At 50.4% G+C, this 13,963-nt stretch overlaps 2 protein-coding genes across 2 annotated transcripts in view; one reads left to right on the top strand and one right to left on the bottom strand.

The window, feature by feature from the left end:
- Habp2 (hyaluronan binding protein 2) overlaps positions 1 to 5,772 on the top strand; it is a 36,556-nt gene extending 30,784 nt beyond the window's left edge. Inside the window, exons 14-17 of the mRNA XM_051200023.1 lie at positions 1,038 to 1,180; positions 1,907 to 2,041; positions 3,458 to 3,603; positions 5,113 to 5,772. Of these exons, the coding sequence (XP_051055980.1) occupies positions 1,038 to 1,180; positions 1,907 to 2,041; positions 3,458 to 3,603; positions 5,113 to 5,277 (589 nt within the window). The 3' untranslated portion in view covers positions 5,278 to 5,772. The remainder of the gene's footprint in view (positions 1 to 1,037; positions 1,181 to 1,906; positions 2,042 to 3,457; positions 3,604 to 5,112) is intronic.
- Nrap (nebulin related anchoring protein) overlaps positions 5,726 to 13,963 on the bottom strand; it is a 69,026-nt gene continuing 60,788 nt past the window's right edge. Inside the window, exons 37-42 of the mRNA XM_051199765.1 lie at positions 13,507 to 13,605; positions 12,248 to 12,352; positions 9,024 to 9,131; positions 7,558 to 7,869; positions 6,553 to 6,684; positions 5,726 to 5,991 (exon numbers count right to left, since the gene is read on the bottom strand). Of these exons, the coding sequence (XP_051055722.1) occupies positions 5,887 to 5,991; positions 6,553 to 6,684; positions 7,558 to 7,869; positions 9,024 to 9,131; positions 12,248 to 12,352; positions 13,507 to 13,605 (861 nt within the window). The 3' untranslated portion in view covers positions 5,726 to 5,886. The remainder of the gene's footprint in view (positions 5,992 to 6,552; positions 6,685 to 7,557; positions 7,870 to 9,023; positions 9,132 to 12,247; positions 12,353 to 13,506; positions 13,606 to 13,963) is intronic.

The following is a 13,963-nucleotide window of genomic DNA, read 5'->3' as shown; positions in this document are numbered from 1 at the left end:
TAGCATTTAGTAAGTGTTAGTGGAAGGAAAGACATATTGTCCCTCCCTTTTTATAAAGGGAACAGGGGTCTTAGGAAAGTTTGACGTCTAAAGTGTCGGGGAAAGAAGGCCAGCGAGTGGGAATGGCCTTGGGTCTTTCTGCTTCTTTAGTCTACGCCGAATAGGGCAAAACAGCCCATTGCCAGTGAACCTCTAGGTCAGGCATCCTCACCTACACTCTGGGAGCCGAGAAATTATCACCTGTTCCACATTCCCTAAGTCCATGGTCAGGGATGGTCCCGTGAGCCCTGGCTTGAGAGGCAGCTTGCTTGTCTTCTAGTCTACCTCATCCTCTGGGAATCTGGTGTGGTCCCCTAAGAGAAGTCACACACATTAGCATCTACCCATGAATTGCTGCAGATTTGTTCAAGACTTCAAGGCTGACTTTTAGCCAAGCCCAGAGACAGAGCAGTAAGATAAAATGAGTGTGTGCAGGTGAAGTTTCTCTGTGTCCTGATAGCTGCTCCCAGATAACCACATGGAAACTTCTTACTAATCACGAAAGCCCAGCCAATAGCTTCGGCTTGTTCTTAGCTAGCCCTAACTTAAATCAACCCATTTCTATTAATCTATGTGCTTCCCGAGGCTCGTTTACCTCATCTGTGTACTCCCCCATGTTGCCTCTTCTGTGTGTGGCTGGCTCATGACTCCTCAGACTCCACCCTTCCTCTTCCCAGCATTCTCTCTGCCCCCCAAATCCTACCTAGCTACTGGCCATTTAGCTTTTTTATTAAACCAATCACAGTGACACATATTCATACAACATAAAGGAATATTCCACAAGTGTGTGTCTGGACTCTCCATCCACTGATGGAGAAGTTCCCTTGCATTGTCTTATTTGGAACCCAAGCAGAGTCTTGCAAGGGAGCCAAGGACGGCAGATAAGGATGTTGAAGCTGAAGATCAGGGTTTCACCAAGGTCACATGGTCTCCTAGGGGCAGAGCTCTGCCTCTGACATCTCAGGGCGATTTCTCGACCATCTTATCTTATTTTGTAGCATCAGCACCCGACATCTAAAGGTCGTGCTAGGGGACCAGGACTTGAAGAAGGCAGAATCGCATGAGCAGACCTTCAGGGTGGAAAAGATACTGAAGTACAGTCGGTACATTGAAAAAGACGAGATTCCTCACAACGACATTGGCAAGTATCCCCCAGTCTCCTGCGGGCCTCGTCCCGGGTGGATTTCTCCAATGATAGAAATCTGGGGTTTGATTACAGAAGACCCCCTTGATAGTTTTTTTATCCCTTAGGGATCCTGCAAGGTGTATCACTTATTTCAAAGCTTTTTATGTCTAGGGAGTGTATGATAGCATTGTTGATTGCTGGGTAAAGCTTTTCAATGGAAGGGAAGAGGTGTGGAGAATGTTGTATCATGAAAAGCACGCAGCCTTGAATTCCAGCTCTCTCATTAGCTGGGACTCAGGTCATCTTCCTGAACCTTGGTTTTCTGTTCCATAAACTTAGGGCACTGTCACACAGCTTTCAGATGACTGTGTGTTGTGAGACAATGTATACGCGCACGCATATGACACCTAATAGGTGCTCGGGTACACAGGTGGTGCTGTTTCAGGCTGTTGGATGCTCAGCGCTGTGTCCTACCCCCTGCACAATATGGGGTCCTCTTCTCTCCTTCACACTCTCCCTTCCCATTCAGCCTGATTTTGAAGAATGATTGAGAGTCTAATTAGTTTTGCTAACTGTTGATATTCTTTCTGTGTTTGGCTAACCTCGGCTAACCCTCTCTGGACATTTAAACCATCAAATGTGGATGAAAAGGCTTCTCTGTCATGGGAGAAGTACTGTGGCTTGCTAACTTGTCTTCCAAAGCAAGGTGAGGCCAATACCCCACCCCTCTCTCTCATCCAGCTTTGCTCAAGTTAAAGCCAGTGGATGGTCACTGCGCTCTGGAGTCCAAGTATGTGAAGACCATATGTTTGCCCAGTGACTCCTTTCCCTCAGGGACTGAGTGCCACATCTCCGGCTGGGGTGTAACAGAAACAGGTGAGTCTGGCGATGCGCCCTCCATACACACAGGAGAGCTACACCATCCAGAGAATAAAGGACCAATGCCATCTGCCTTCTTTGCTCTTGAATCAAACTCAAGATGAACCAGCAAAGAATGCATCTGCCTCATTGTTCAGGCTCTACTTGAATGAAACCATTTACATGGAACATTCCCTGTGAGCCTGTGGTCATCATAGTGGCCTTCGGCCTCCTGCTCTAGATGTGTGACCTTTTCCCAAGCACTCATTGTACATCAGGGAAGAACTCTCTTTCTCCAAGCAAATTACAAAGATGCTGGGTGCATAGCAGATGTGTGCACATGTGTACCTGGCAGGATGCTGGGTGCACAGCATGTGTGAGCTCGGGGATAGAGATAGCACTGCTTTAAGCTACTGCATTGGATGGTTCCTCAGTGTGGGGTATTCTTGCAGGAGATTCTTGGTTTTTTCCTCCCCCCGCAGGCAGCTCAGTTTTACTTTGTCATCTGTCATTTTTTCCTCCAGGGCTTGGATTATGTGCACCAAAAGTATTTCTTAAATACAGATAAGTTCAGAAGAGTATTTTAAGTCTTTGCCGAATACTCAAAATATGTCAGCCCCTACTAATAATATACTTAATAACGGACAGCAAACACCACTTTGAATAGGTTTAGATGCATGGAGAGAGGGGAATGGAATGTATGTACGCATCTGCCAGAGGCTCAGGGGAAAGAAAATCTCTGCCTAATTGGACTTAAGGTCAACAAGGAAAGTTTCTGCAGCTCTTTGTTGTAATCTTTCCACTTCTGCTGTCCTTAAAGGGTCCGCTCAGCAGGCGGTGTCTTAGTTGGGAATCCTATAGGGCCTTAGGTTAAAACGTCTTTATTTTCCGCAAATAGTCCTTAAGACTATGTTCAAAGTCAAAGACGCTTTGAGAAATTTCATTATCTTTGAGAAAGGGGTATCTTCTCAGGGAAGCAGACAATCTAATATATCAGGGTGCATCAACCATCCATCTATGAATCCATCTGTCTGTCTGTCCGTCTGCTCCCATGCATCCATGCATCCATGAGACCAACCTTGCATTTCTCCACCCAATCCTTCAGAACCTACTATGTCTTAGCCCTTCTGCTAAATGTAGGAAACAAACCATCCCTACTTTCCAGGATCCAGGATCTAGCTCAGAAGGTGGAGAATGGAGCGATTGATTTGTTCACATGTGATCATAATAGCTTTCAAAGTCTGTGCAAGCATGGGGTGACGAGGATGTGGGAAAGTGGCAATGCATTGGAAGGTGGCACATTCCTTCCCATCCTCTATTAAAATACCTTTCTCCCTCAACTGAGAGCCAGTGGCTTCCCTTTTACTAACGGTGACTTCTAGTAGAGTAGGTATCACTCCAGTCTTCACGGCACTGACTGCTTTTTTACCACAGGGGAAGGGTCCCGCCAGCTCCTGGATGCTAAGGTCAAGCTGATCTCTAACCCTTTGTGCAACTCCCGCCGACTCTATGACCACACAATTGATGACAGTATGATCTGTGCAGGAAACCTGCAGAAGCCTGGATCAGACACCTGCCAGGTCAGAAACTCCAAGTAGTCCTTGGAGATAGAGGCTTACGGAATACAGAGCTGAGAAGAGGGGCCTGTTATAGCTCTGGGGTGGGAACCAGGGTCTACAAACTACCTTCTTCATGGTTTAGACACAGGTGGGCAGACCTGTCTAAGCCTCCATCAAGCTGGGGTGAGTTGGCATAATAACCACAGTGCCATGTTGCTGCATTACCTGATTTAACTCTCACAGCATCCTCTGAAGGAGATGTCACCATCAATATATTGCAGGGCTTTGGAGACATTATCAAGACCAATAACAGCAGTGTACTAAGTGGTAGGACTGGGATTGGAACAATCCAGGTGTGTGGACACCAAAACCTTTGCTACTTTGCTCCACTGTGATATTGGCATACTCCCAGATGCTGACATCTGCGGAGATTCGGTGGTGCTCCTGGACAAAGAAGGGTGGTGATTCCCCTAACCCTATGCCAAGGGGACCTCAAGTCCCTGCCCCAAAGCACAGCCCATACTCTGTTCAGTCCAGGGCTCCTGCCATGGGGGATACATCCTTCCGAGGCTCCCAAGATCAGCTCCTCTTAGGCTGTTTCTTTGTCCTTACCCTCTGCCCAACTGTCCTCAGAAATCCAGCATGGCTACATCCTCATCCTATATCATGATAAAAACCTACCTACAAAGGGACTCAAGCCAACCACAGCCCATTTGGGTTGGGAAACTGGAGTTTCTCTCTCTAGAGTCTGTGGCTCTGCTATGCATGGAAAGCCACAAACTCAGGACAGGAAAGACAAGTGGATGTGGTTTCTCTTAAGCTTTTGGAAGATGAGTGGGACCAACCACAGGCTACTCGGTTCTCTAGATAATTCCAGGGCTATCCTGAATGGACTTCAAAGCTGATAGGTAGCCATGGTTTTGAAGCCTGCTTCTGCCTTGTATCATAGGGCCTGGGTGTCAATGTGACCATAAGATCACAAGGCAGAGGCGATGATTAGGTTAGGAGGACAAGGTCACGTGACAAAAGATGTTAGGTGTGGCGGCTAAGCCGGCTGTTTTCCTCACCGCCTCCCTCCTGCTTGTCTCTCGCCTGGTCTACGCACTGCATAAAGACTGGGAGAAGGGCTCCCGTGTGGTTACCCACAGCTCTCCGCTAAAAGCCAGGCCCCAGACTGAACACACAGGCTGCCTCTGGGTCCCTGCCTACCGTGGTCAGCTACTTGACATCGAGGGCCCCTAGGAACTGGCAATGCAGCCCTTAGCACTCAAAGCCGGGAATCATCACTTGCCCACGGCACCGTGGCTGCGGCCCAGGGCTTCAAGCTTTCTCCAAACAGACACTGAAGCTGGTGTTAGCTCCTCTCTCCCTTTGGAGCTTTGCATCATAGGAAGCTCAGAAAGAGCTTTGGCCCTGATTTCCGGAGAAGCTCAGGGTAGCTAGCAGGTGACTCCATCACCCCCTTGTAGGCAGTTTGGGACATCTCTGAATCTAGTCGACAAGGCTGATACCCTATGACTCTTCTCTCAGGGTGACTCTGGAGGCCCTCTGACCTGTGAAAAGGATGGCACTTACTTCGTCTACGGGATTGTGAGCTGGGGTCAGGAATGCGGTAAGAAGCCAGGAGTCTACACTCAAGTCACCAAGTTCCTGAACTGGATCAAAACCACCATGCACAGGGAAGCCGGCTTCTGAGGCGCTGCCTCCAGAGCCTGGGTGTCCCTCCCTCTTCTTTAGCACAAGACAAGAGGGGCTTCCTGGGCAGCCAGGGATGCCCCTTCCATCCCAGAAGACCATGTAGCGGAAGGACCATGCTCCGGACAGAGACGGTGCCCCCAGCCTGGGCCTTTCCCGGCACCATTTCTTGAGGCCCACTCTGCCTGCCTCCCCTTGGGAGCCAATGAGAAATACGACAACTTCAGCTCCCCTTCTGACAAGTGCACCTTCTAGAAAAGCAGAATTCACAGAGACTGTCTTCACCCCGGACAACTGCAAATGTGAGGTTCCCGCATGCCCAGCGCCAGCTCCAGGGATGTCACCTTGACTCTTACTCCTCAGCCCACACCAAAAGCCAGGGTCCTGTGCAGAACTAGCCGACCTCACCCAGCCGCCAGAGAGAGGCCCTGAAACACGAGCTCCAGTGTTTGCTTTCAGAGCTGTTGTTTTAATAAAGGCCGATGTGGGGATGGGGAGGGCATTCCGTTTTTTAACAACTCGTGCAGACTGAAGCCGTGGGAGGCTGCCTCTGGCCTGCAACCCTCCGTGGTACTTCTGTCTCTCGGGGATGCAGCTGGAGGCTACTGCTCACATCAGCAGCGTCTTCTTCCTCTTAATGTGCAGAATCTCCGCGGCATCTGGGTTCACCTCCCGGCTCTGATGATCTCCATGCCCCACTCCCTCCTGCCCTGCCTGCAGAAATCACACATAGCCCCGCCTGAGTGCACATGAAGCTCCCACAGCCCTGCTAAGATGCCGGCCAAACATCCAACACATTCACCTCCCTTTCTTTGTCCTCTCCTCCACCCTGCCCAAGGAAAAGGACCCTCAAGGCAAAGATGAGAAGGAGCAAAGCCCGTGTCTCATTTAGATGTGATGTCTCTTTTCTGAACAAAGTAGGGTTCAAAAAGCAGACTGCTGGAGCCAGCAAGTCCCTGACCCTTTCCCTGCATATAACGAGCAAGCACTCAGCACAGCCTGGGCTGCCCCGGCCCGGGATTGATGTCGTCCTGGTAGGTTTGCCTCTGCAGAACTAATGGCTGTGACTTCAGAGGAAGCCTGCGGGAAGTTTAACCCCTGTGTCACCCGCCCGGTCATCTCAGACCCATGAAATTAGGCGCCTTGTTCAGCTGCCTTTCACACTTCTTTAGAACTGGCTGACCTTTGCCCAAAAACAAACTTTGAAAAGCAACAATGAGTTTGTATTTCCCGTGGTCTTGCAAGGCAGGGTGCAGTTTGCAGCTTGTTACTCACACAAGCACCCTGGAGACCTAGGCCCCTCCTGTTGGCCAGTTCTGCAGCACGCCGAGCCATTTCCACTCTGTAGGAGCCGGGAGGGGTCCAGCCAACACCTCGAGTCAGGTTCAAGTCAGATTTGTACTTGACCTTGAGGGAGGAAAGAAGCAAGAGGGTTAGTCTAGTCAGTATAGTGGGGACTGGGGGCTTTGACCGCTGAGCGAGTGGGGTTCAAACTGCAGCAAGGAGGTATGGACCACATGGGCATCCTTAATAAGACAAGCAGTCACGTGATGCACAATGAGCCTGGGGTATAATGAGCTGGCCTCCAGGCAGCCACTCCTGGAGTCTTCCCATGCGGTGGGGCAAAGTGGACTGGGGACACCTGGCTCCAGTCTGAGCTCCTGTCTTAATGAACCCTGCGCCCTCAGAAGACTCACCTCCCCTCTCTGAGTTTGGGCAAAGAACAAAACTGGCATAAGTCTTTAGACGCCGTGGAAATAATAAGGCAAAGACACCAAGGGCTTGGGCTCTCAGACTGCACTTCTGCTAAGCGCCAGGGGTTAGTATGCATAAGGCCCTGGGCTCAATCCTTAGCTAGAGGGAAAGGGAAGAGGAGGGAGAGGGGGGAGGGAGGGAGGAGGAAGGAAGGGAGGAGAGAGAAAAGAGGAAGGAAGGAGGAAGGAAAGAGGAAGGAAGGAAGGAAGGAAAGAGAGAAACAAAGAAGGAAGAGAGAGAAAGGAGGAAGGAAGGAAGGAGGAAGGAAGGAGAAAGAAAGGAGGAAAAGAAGTTGAGCTTTCATGTCTGATACCCCACACCTGCTACTTATTTCCCGTGTGATCTTAGGTAGTTTAACTCCCCTATATCTTGGGTCCCTTATGTTAGATAAGGCAGTCCCAGGACTGGAGGGCTTAGTAGCTGATCCTTAGAGAGCATTCGCTACAGGCAGAAGTGGCAATAGCTGCATTGTGCCCTTTCAGCTGGCTCTCCCAGAAGGTAACGGAGTATGTGGAGGCGGCTCACGTCACTCTGCAGTTGATGGGCCTTCCGGGCATGCTTCAGGCCCAGCTGTTCTGGGTCGCTGGTGTGCTGGGGCAGTGGCTGCCTGTAGTGTACATCACTGGCCAGTTGCTGGCTCCTCTTGGCCTGGAGGAAACCAGGTTGGTCAGTGCGGCTGTGGAACTGGGAGCAACCTTTGGCAAAGTCCTTCTTGTACTCATTGTCGCTCTGGAGCCTGCCGACACGGAGGAAATGCCTCATCCTTGGGTCATCACTGACGCTGCGGTACCCAATCTGCAGGCCCCGGTCCCTCAGGAACGCCTCCTTGTACCGGAACTGCAAGTCAGAGAAGCAGGGAGGAGTGGGGTTGCCCCTCTCTGTCAGAGCCAGCTTCCCCAGAGGGACCAGCCCCGGACTTCCCCAGGAAGCTCAGGAGTGGGTAAGGGCATATACTTCAGAGTCAAGTAAAGCCAGGGGCGTGGCCTGGGGGCAGCTATTGAGCCTCTGAGCCTCTGATAAAGCAGGAGACTAAATCTCTACCCCGAGAGATACTGAGAGAAGTCAATGGCATAGGACTGGAATGCAGCAGGCTCCCACGGGCGATGTCCATTTGTATGGCTGCTGCAAGTGACAACTCCAACTGGAATGCAAGAGTCCATTCCTCCTCCCCTCCCCCAGCATGCAGGCACCTAGTCTAATGCTTCTCAAATTACTTAAAGTGAAGCATCTGGTTCATTTTACATAGCTACATTTGTTCTTGTTTCTATGGTGTGTTTGTGTGTGTGTGTGTGTGTGTGTGTAAGAAAATGTATGAATTCTTGTGTGTGAGTAGGAAAACATGTGTGCCACAGTAAACTTACGGAGGACAGAAGGTGGCATTGAGTGTCTGTCTGTCTTGGCCTGCTACATTGTTTAAGGTGGAGTTTAATGTTAGCCATGGTATAGGCCAGGCTAGCTGCCTGTTGAGCCTCTAGGGGATTTCCCTAATTCTGTTTCCCATCTTACCATAGGAGAGCTGTGGTTACACACTGCCACATCTGAGGTGCATGCCATCACACCTGAGGTCACAGGGGCATGCCTCTACATCTGGGATTACAGATGCATGCTACCACATCTGGCTTTCCATGGCATCTGCAAGTCTGAATAAGTCCTCACATTCACACAGAAGCCATTTCAGAAATGGTCCTTTACTACAAATTAAGCAGCCAACCACAGAACCACAGGTTCCTTGGTTTCTAGTATTCTAGCCATCAACTGTTGAGTACCTCTCCTAAAAAGAATTGCTGGGGAAAATTCAAACAAAAGAAAACAAAAAATCCTTTCAAATTTCATGACTACAACCCCAACACACAGGCCTGTGTTCTCTTTCCTTTAAAACACGACTCTGTTTGAGTGTGGAGAAAGGCAGTCTGGTGGCCCAGGAGGCTGTCCTGTGCCTTTGCTTGGGTAGCCGGTAAGAACTGTGTGAGCCACAGAGTTTGGAGTCTTACGTCACTGGCGATGTCCCTGGACACCTTGGCAGTCTGGAATGGGATGGCATCCAGCCTGAAGTCGTAGCCACCAGCCCGGCTCTGCTCCCAGGCCTTTCTGTAGACTTTCTGGTTGAGGAAAAGGAAAGGCTGGTGAGTAAGGAGTAACCACTGCCTGCAGGCTATTTGGCCTCAGCAGGGACCAGGCCCTTTGTGGTGTCTGGGGACTCCCCCACTCTAGCATTCCTGGCCATAAAGAACCGGCTCTAGCATTCCTGGGACTGGCCATAAAGAACCGGCTCTAGGGACTGGCCATAAAGAACTGGCTCTTCGGAGTTGTGGTCTGCGAGTCTAGCTGGCTTGCTGCACCCTGCTATTCTCGGGGGGGGGGGCTGCACCATCTTCCTGTGTCTGCAACCCCTCTCTGGGTCTCAGCTTTTCAGACTCCTGACCCCAGAACCTGGAGCTCCAGAAGCCAGTTGCTCCTTCATGCCTGGGTCTCTCCTCCCTGGGTCTTGTCATCCATGGGCTTGCTCAGCCCTCTGACTCCCCGAGGTTGGGGATTCAGTCTAGCTGTCGTGCCTAACCCCATCCATCACCAGGAGAAATGCTGCAGCCCACATGCATTCCAGAGCCTTCACCTAAACTAAACGGATTACCTGGCAGGGCACCTGACCCCCATGCTTTCTCCTTTGCTTTTATCCCCTCCCCCTTTCAAGTTGCTCCAAGCCCCTCTGGGGGTCTGTGACCACACCCTCTCAGGTCTTCTGCACACCACTGATGGAGGCACCACAGGCTTCTGTGCCTTTGTGCAGCTAACTATTTATTTCCAAGATGAGGCAGTCCCTCCATGAGAGGCGTCTTCGGGGGCCCCGGCAGAAGCTGTTCTTTATTCAGTCTAAGAGGAGCAGGAGGGCAGGAGAATCACAGAGTCAACAGATCCAGCCCCAGACTGTGATGGCCGCTCGCACATTCTGAGGGCTATAGCAAGTCAAGGGCCCCGGATGAACCTTCCTTCTGCTGCCTGGGAGGGGAAGTCGGGGCTGGGTCTCTGTTCTGCGGAGTCTTGGAGAACTGAACAGAGGCAGATGAAAAGCTCAGCTCTCTACCCACATTCCTTCTGTGCCCAGCACTGGAAGGGACCGTGGAGTGCCTGGGCCAAGCAGCATAGATATCAACATCTTTGTGTGACCTTCACCATGACCTCCAACTCCAACAACCGAGCCAAATACACAAGGGCCAAGGAACACAGGCCCAAGCCTGGCATGAGAATCTGCCCAGCTGCTGCCTCACAGCCAGCCATCACCAAATGCTTAGATGTACCTAGTTTAACTGTGAGGACTGGAAGGTCTTCAAGAGATGGAGGCGTCAGACAATAACCCATCAACAATCCCTTTTAGCTGTCTGCTTCCTGTTTTGGTGGCTTCCAAAGATCTCTGAGTAGGAAATGGAGATGGCGATACCCCTTAAATACTCTATGCGGGGACCCAGTTCCTTCCTGGACCAGTTAATGACACCCACAAACTTCAAATCCAACACCAGACCATGTGGGTGGCCCAGGCGCCTCATCCCTGGAGCCTGGGTAACTCGGGGACAGCTGTAGAGACAGTGGCCTGACCTGGGGTTGTCCCCAGTGTGCCTCCTAGCGCCCCCCCCCCCACACACACACACTGCTTGCTTATGGCGGCTTCCTCCCGTGTTTTCTGTGCTGCTGAGGTTTCTGATTCGCTTCTCGAATTCTTTAGATTCTGCTTTGATTCGGAACCCTGGGCATCCCTCCTCTTGATCACAGTTTGTCCTCGTCCTCACACATTAGAGTCATTTGATTTTGAGTTATTTCGGCTGCCTTGCACATCTCAACAGCGGCTTCCTCTGCTCAGGAAGGTCACTCTCCCGCCACATCCTCCTCACAGAGCACTTGATGCAATTGTGCGTGTCCCACACGCCCCTGAAGGAGCGCTCTTTCAAAGGAGGTCCACGAGCTCTTCATACCCATTGAGCCCTGGCGGCTAATTTCAGCTCCAGGACTCTGCACACTGTCCCCCGCCTTGGGAGAGGACCACACTGCCCTTACCAGCCTGGGGTGGCTGTCCCCCTTAAGCTGACACCCCCATGAACTAACTGTTTCATCCCTGTGTCTGGGCTGTGGTCCTCAGAGGGTTAACTCCAGTGGAGACCTGGCCTCCCCATCCTTGGAATTAATGAGCTGGACCTTCTGTGCCAGCTCTGTAGAAGGGGCGGTCCAGCTTCCCCAGATGGAGGCCAGCCCACCAGAGCTGCTGTTCTAAAATTATCCCTCGCTCATCCCTCAAAAGCATCAAATGCTTGCAATAACTCATATTTACAAAGCACAAGAGCATTCACCATGTGGGATCCCACAGGGCTTTACAACAGCAACAAACTAATACACACGCTAACTAGAAGGCGCCTCTCTCCAACCCCTGCGAGGCAGACACCTCTGGGGTGAACAGCAGCAGCTGTCGATCCACATGCAGCCCCAGGACACAATGGGCAGGCCAGAGAAGGAAGAATGGCTGGACTCTAGGAGGCCGCTCGCTGCCCCAGGCTGACACACTCAGCCTGTGTTATTCCAATCCTACGATGTCTTTTGATTGCACGGCTTCTCTACCTGTTAGCTGGGGATCACAGCACTGCTGGCTGAGTGGCTGCTTATTCTATTACAACCAGGGGCCTCCAACCCCTGCCAACAACAAGCCTGAGTTTAGGAAACAGTGTCTTGCTTACATACGCAAAGGGCATATGTCCGGGGGAAGCTGGAGTGTTGGCAGGCATGGTTCCATGCACAAAGGAACCAGCTACATTGAGAACATCTTTTCAAACTGTGGAATGAGATGGTGACATCCTATCTCCTCAGTCATACTCCTCTGAACGGCTAAAGAAAGATGTTCAAGAAATCAAGGGAACGGGTTTGTCTACACCTATCAGAGCCTGGGGACCATACCCCTGGCCATTGCCTGGCACATGACCGGAGTCTTCACAGCCCAGCCTAGAATTAGAATGTTAAAGCTGCAAGAGACTTCCATTTAGCTCAGCTCCGTTCCCTCCTGTTTTACAGGTAAGGAAACTGAGGCCAAGTGAGGGATGTGGTAGGAAGTCACACAGACAGTTTTTCCTGCTCTGGGTCCTGGCTTCTTAGGACTTAGAAATAATAATAATCAAAAAAAATCAATTTGGGGCCCAGAAATGTTACAGAAGCGGGCACACACCACACAAGCCCTACTTACGTCACTCAGGTGCATTGCATTCAGCCGTGCTCGGGTGAAATCCGGGTGGTCCTGGATTGGGGTGTACCTATGCATGGAGTCTGCATCCCCTGACCTGTACAGGCGCTGTGGGGGAGACAGACTAACAGTCAAGACAGAGCCTAGATACTATCATACTTCGTAAAGCTCAAGAGAAAAGTGGTTGATGCCCTATCCTGGCTCTCCCCGTTAGAAACAATCCTTCTAGGAGCATCTGGTGAGTAGAAGATTCCTTTGTGGCCAGGGTCATGTGATGGTGAACAGTTAAAATATTTACCATGATCTGCTCCAAATGGACCATAAACCAACTCCTTGGCTGGCCATGCCTGTGTACTTCATTCTGCCTGTGTGGCTCTGTTTCAGACCCTCTGCAACCCAATCTGTGTGTTCACTGGTTACAAGAGACAACTCCCAGGCCTTTGAGGCTCTGTTGTTCAACGCAAATAGTAGTAATAAAAAACAAATTGGCCCTTTTATTATAAAATTTATTAAATGTCCTAGTGTTTAAGGCCTTAAGGTTTTCATGGTTTACCCAGATTGCACAAAGACACGATTTTAAGGTTGTTTTGTCTGTTTCCATCCTTAGAATTTAAGCCTTGCCAACAACCTTAAGAATCATTTGGGTCCTGTGTATTTCTATAGGTGTGGACTATCCATTCCCTTCAGTTCCCAAATCCAAGTAGGCTTTGAAAATGGGAAGCATTTGGGCCGTGGGAGGAGGGGGTGGTCCTATAACGGCATGAAGAATGGAAACCCTTGACAATCCAGAGGAAACACATGCAGCCCCCTATGTCTTGAAATAGGAAACAGGCCTAAAGCACACAGGCAACAAAGGAGGGGACGGGGGCTTTGACTATAACCGTTCCTTCCCCCCCCCCAGGGTTTATGAAGCCTTTAATTCCATTGCATCCATCAGCAATTAAGATGCATCTGATCTCAAGTTTGGTGAGATCACCAATAATACTATGGTTATAACTCAAACCATAATAGGGCATTTATAGAGTGCTTGCTGTTCCTGGTTCTCACTTTAACTTTATTTGCTTTCGCTTATTTAACTCCCTCAACTGTATGAGGGGTGGTTGCCCTCACGATTCTAATGCCCACTCCTCCTTCAAATAAAGGGGAGGGAGAAGAGACCAAGAGATCAGCAACAGGCCCACAGGCACCCAGACGGCATGCAGCCCACCCACCACCAGGCCACAGCGTCCCAGTGCATGCCCAGGGTTAGAGGAAGACCCTACCTCGTTACAGTGCCTGTAACTGTCCTTGGCATGAACAAGGTCTGCAGAGTCTACCACCGCGGTGAACTTGATACTGTCTGGTTTTTTACGGTACTTGGTCTGTGAAAGAAAAGATTTCCATATACATGGTTAAATGTCATTTCCATCTTCAATGCTGGCTCCTCGGAACCAAATGTGTAAATGACAAGGGCATATCAGAAGACAAGCCACTCTGTTTGATAAACACCTGACAACCAGTAGCATGGGAAGGACACGTCTGACAGACATTTAGTTTCTTAAAGAAGGGATTCTTTACTGCAAAGGGAGTGGCTGGCATCCATGCAACCCTGCCTAGACCCTCTGCAAACAAGTTCTATTAGTAAGAAAACCATAGATGTAAGAAGCTACTAATGTGTTGAACGCCTTCAACACCTCAGCAGTGAATTGGTTGCAGGTAAATATCATTGTTTAAGGTTTG

Source organism: Phodopus roborovskii, unplaced genomic scaffold, assembly GCF_943737965.1.
Source record: "Phodopus roborovskii unplaced genomic scaffold, PHOROB, whole genome shotgun sequence".
Taxonomy (NCBI): Eukaryota; Metazoa; Chordata; class Mammalia; order Rodentia; family Cricetidae; genus Phodopus; species Phodopus roborovskii.
This window is presented reverse-complemented; position numbering and strand designations above follow the sequence as displayed.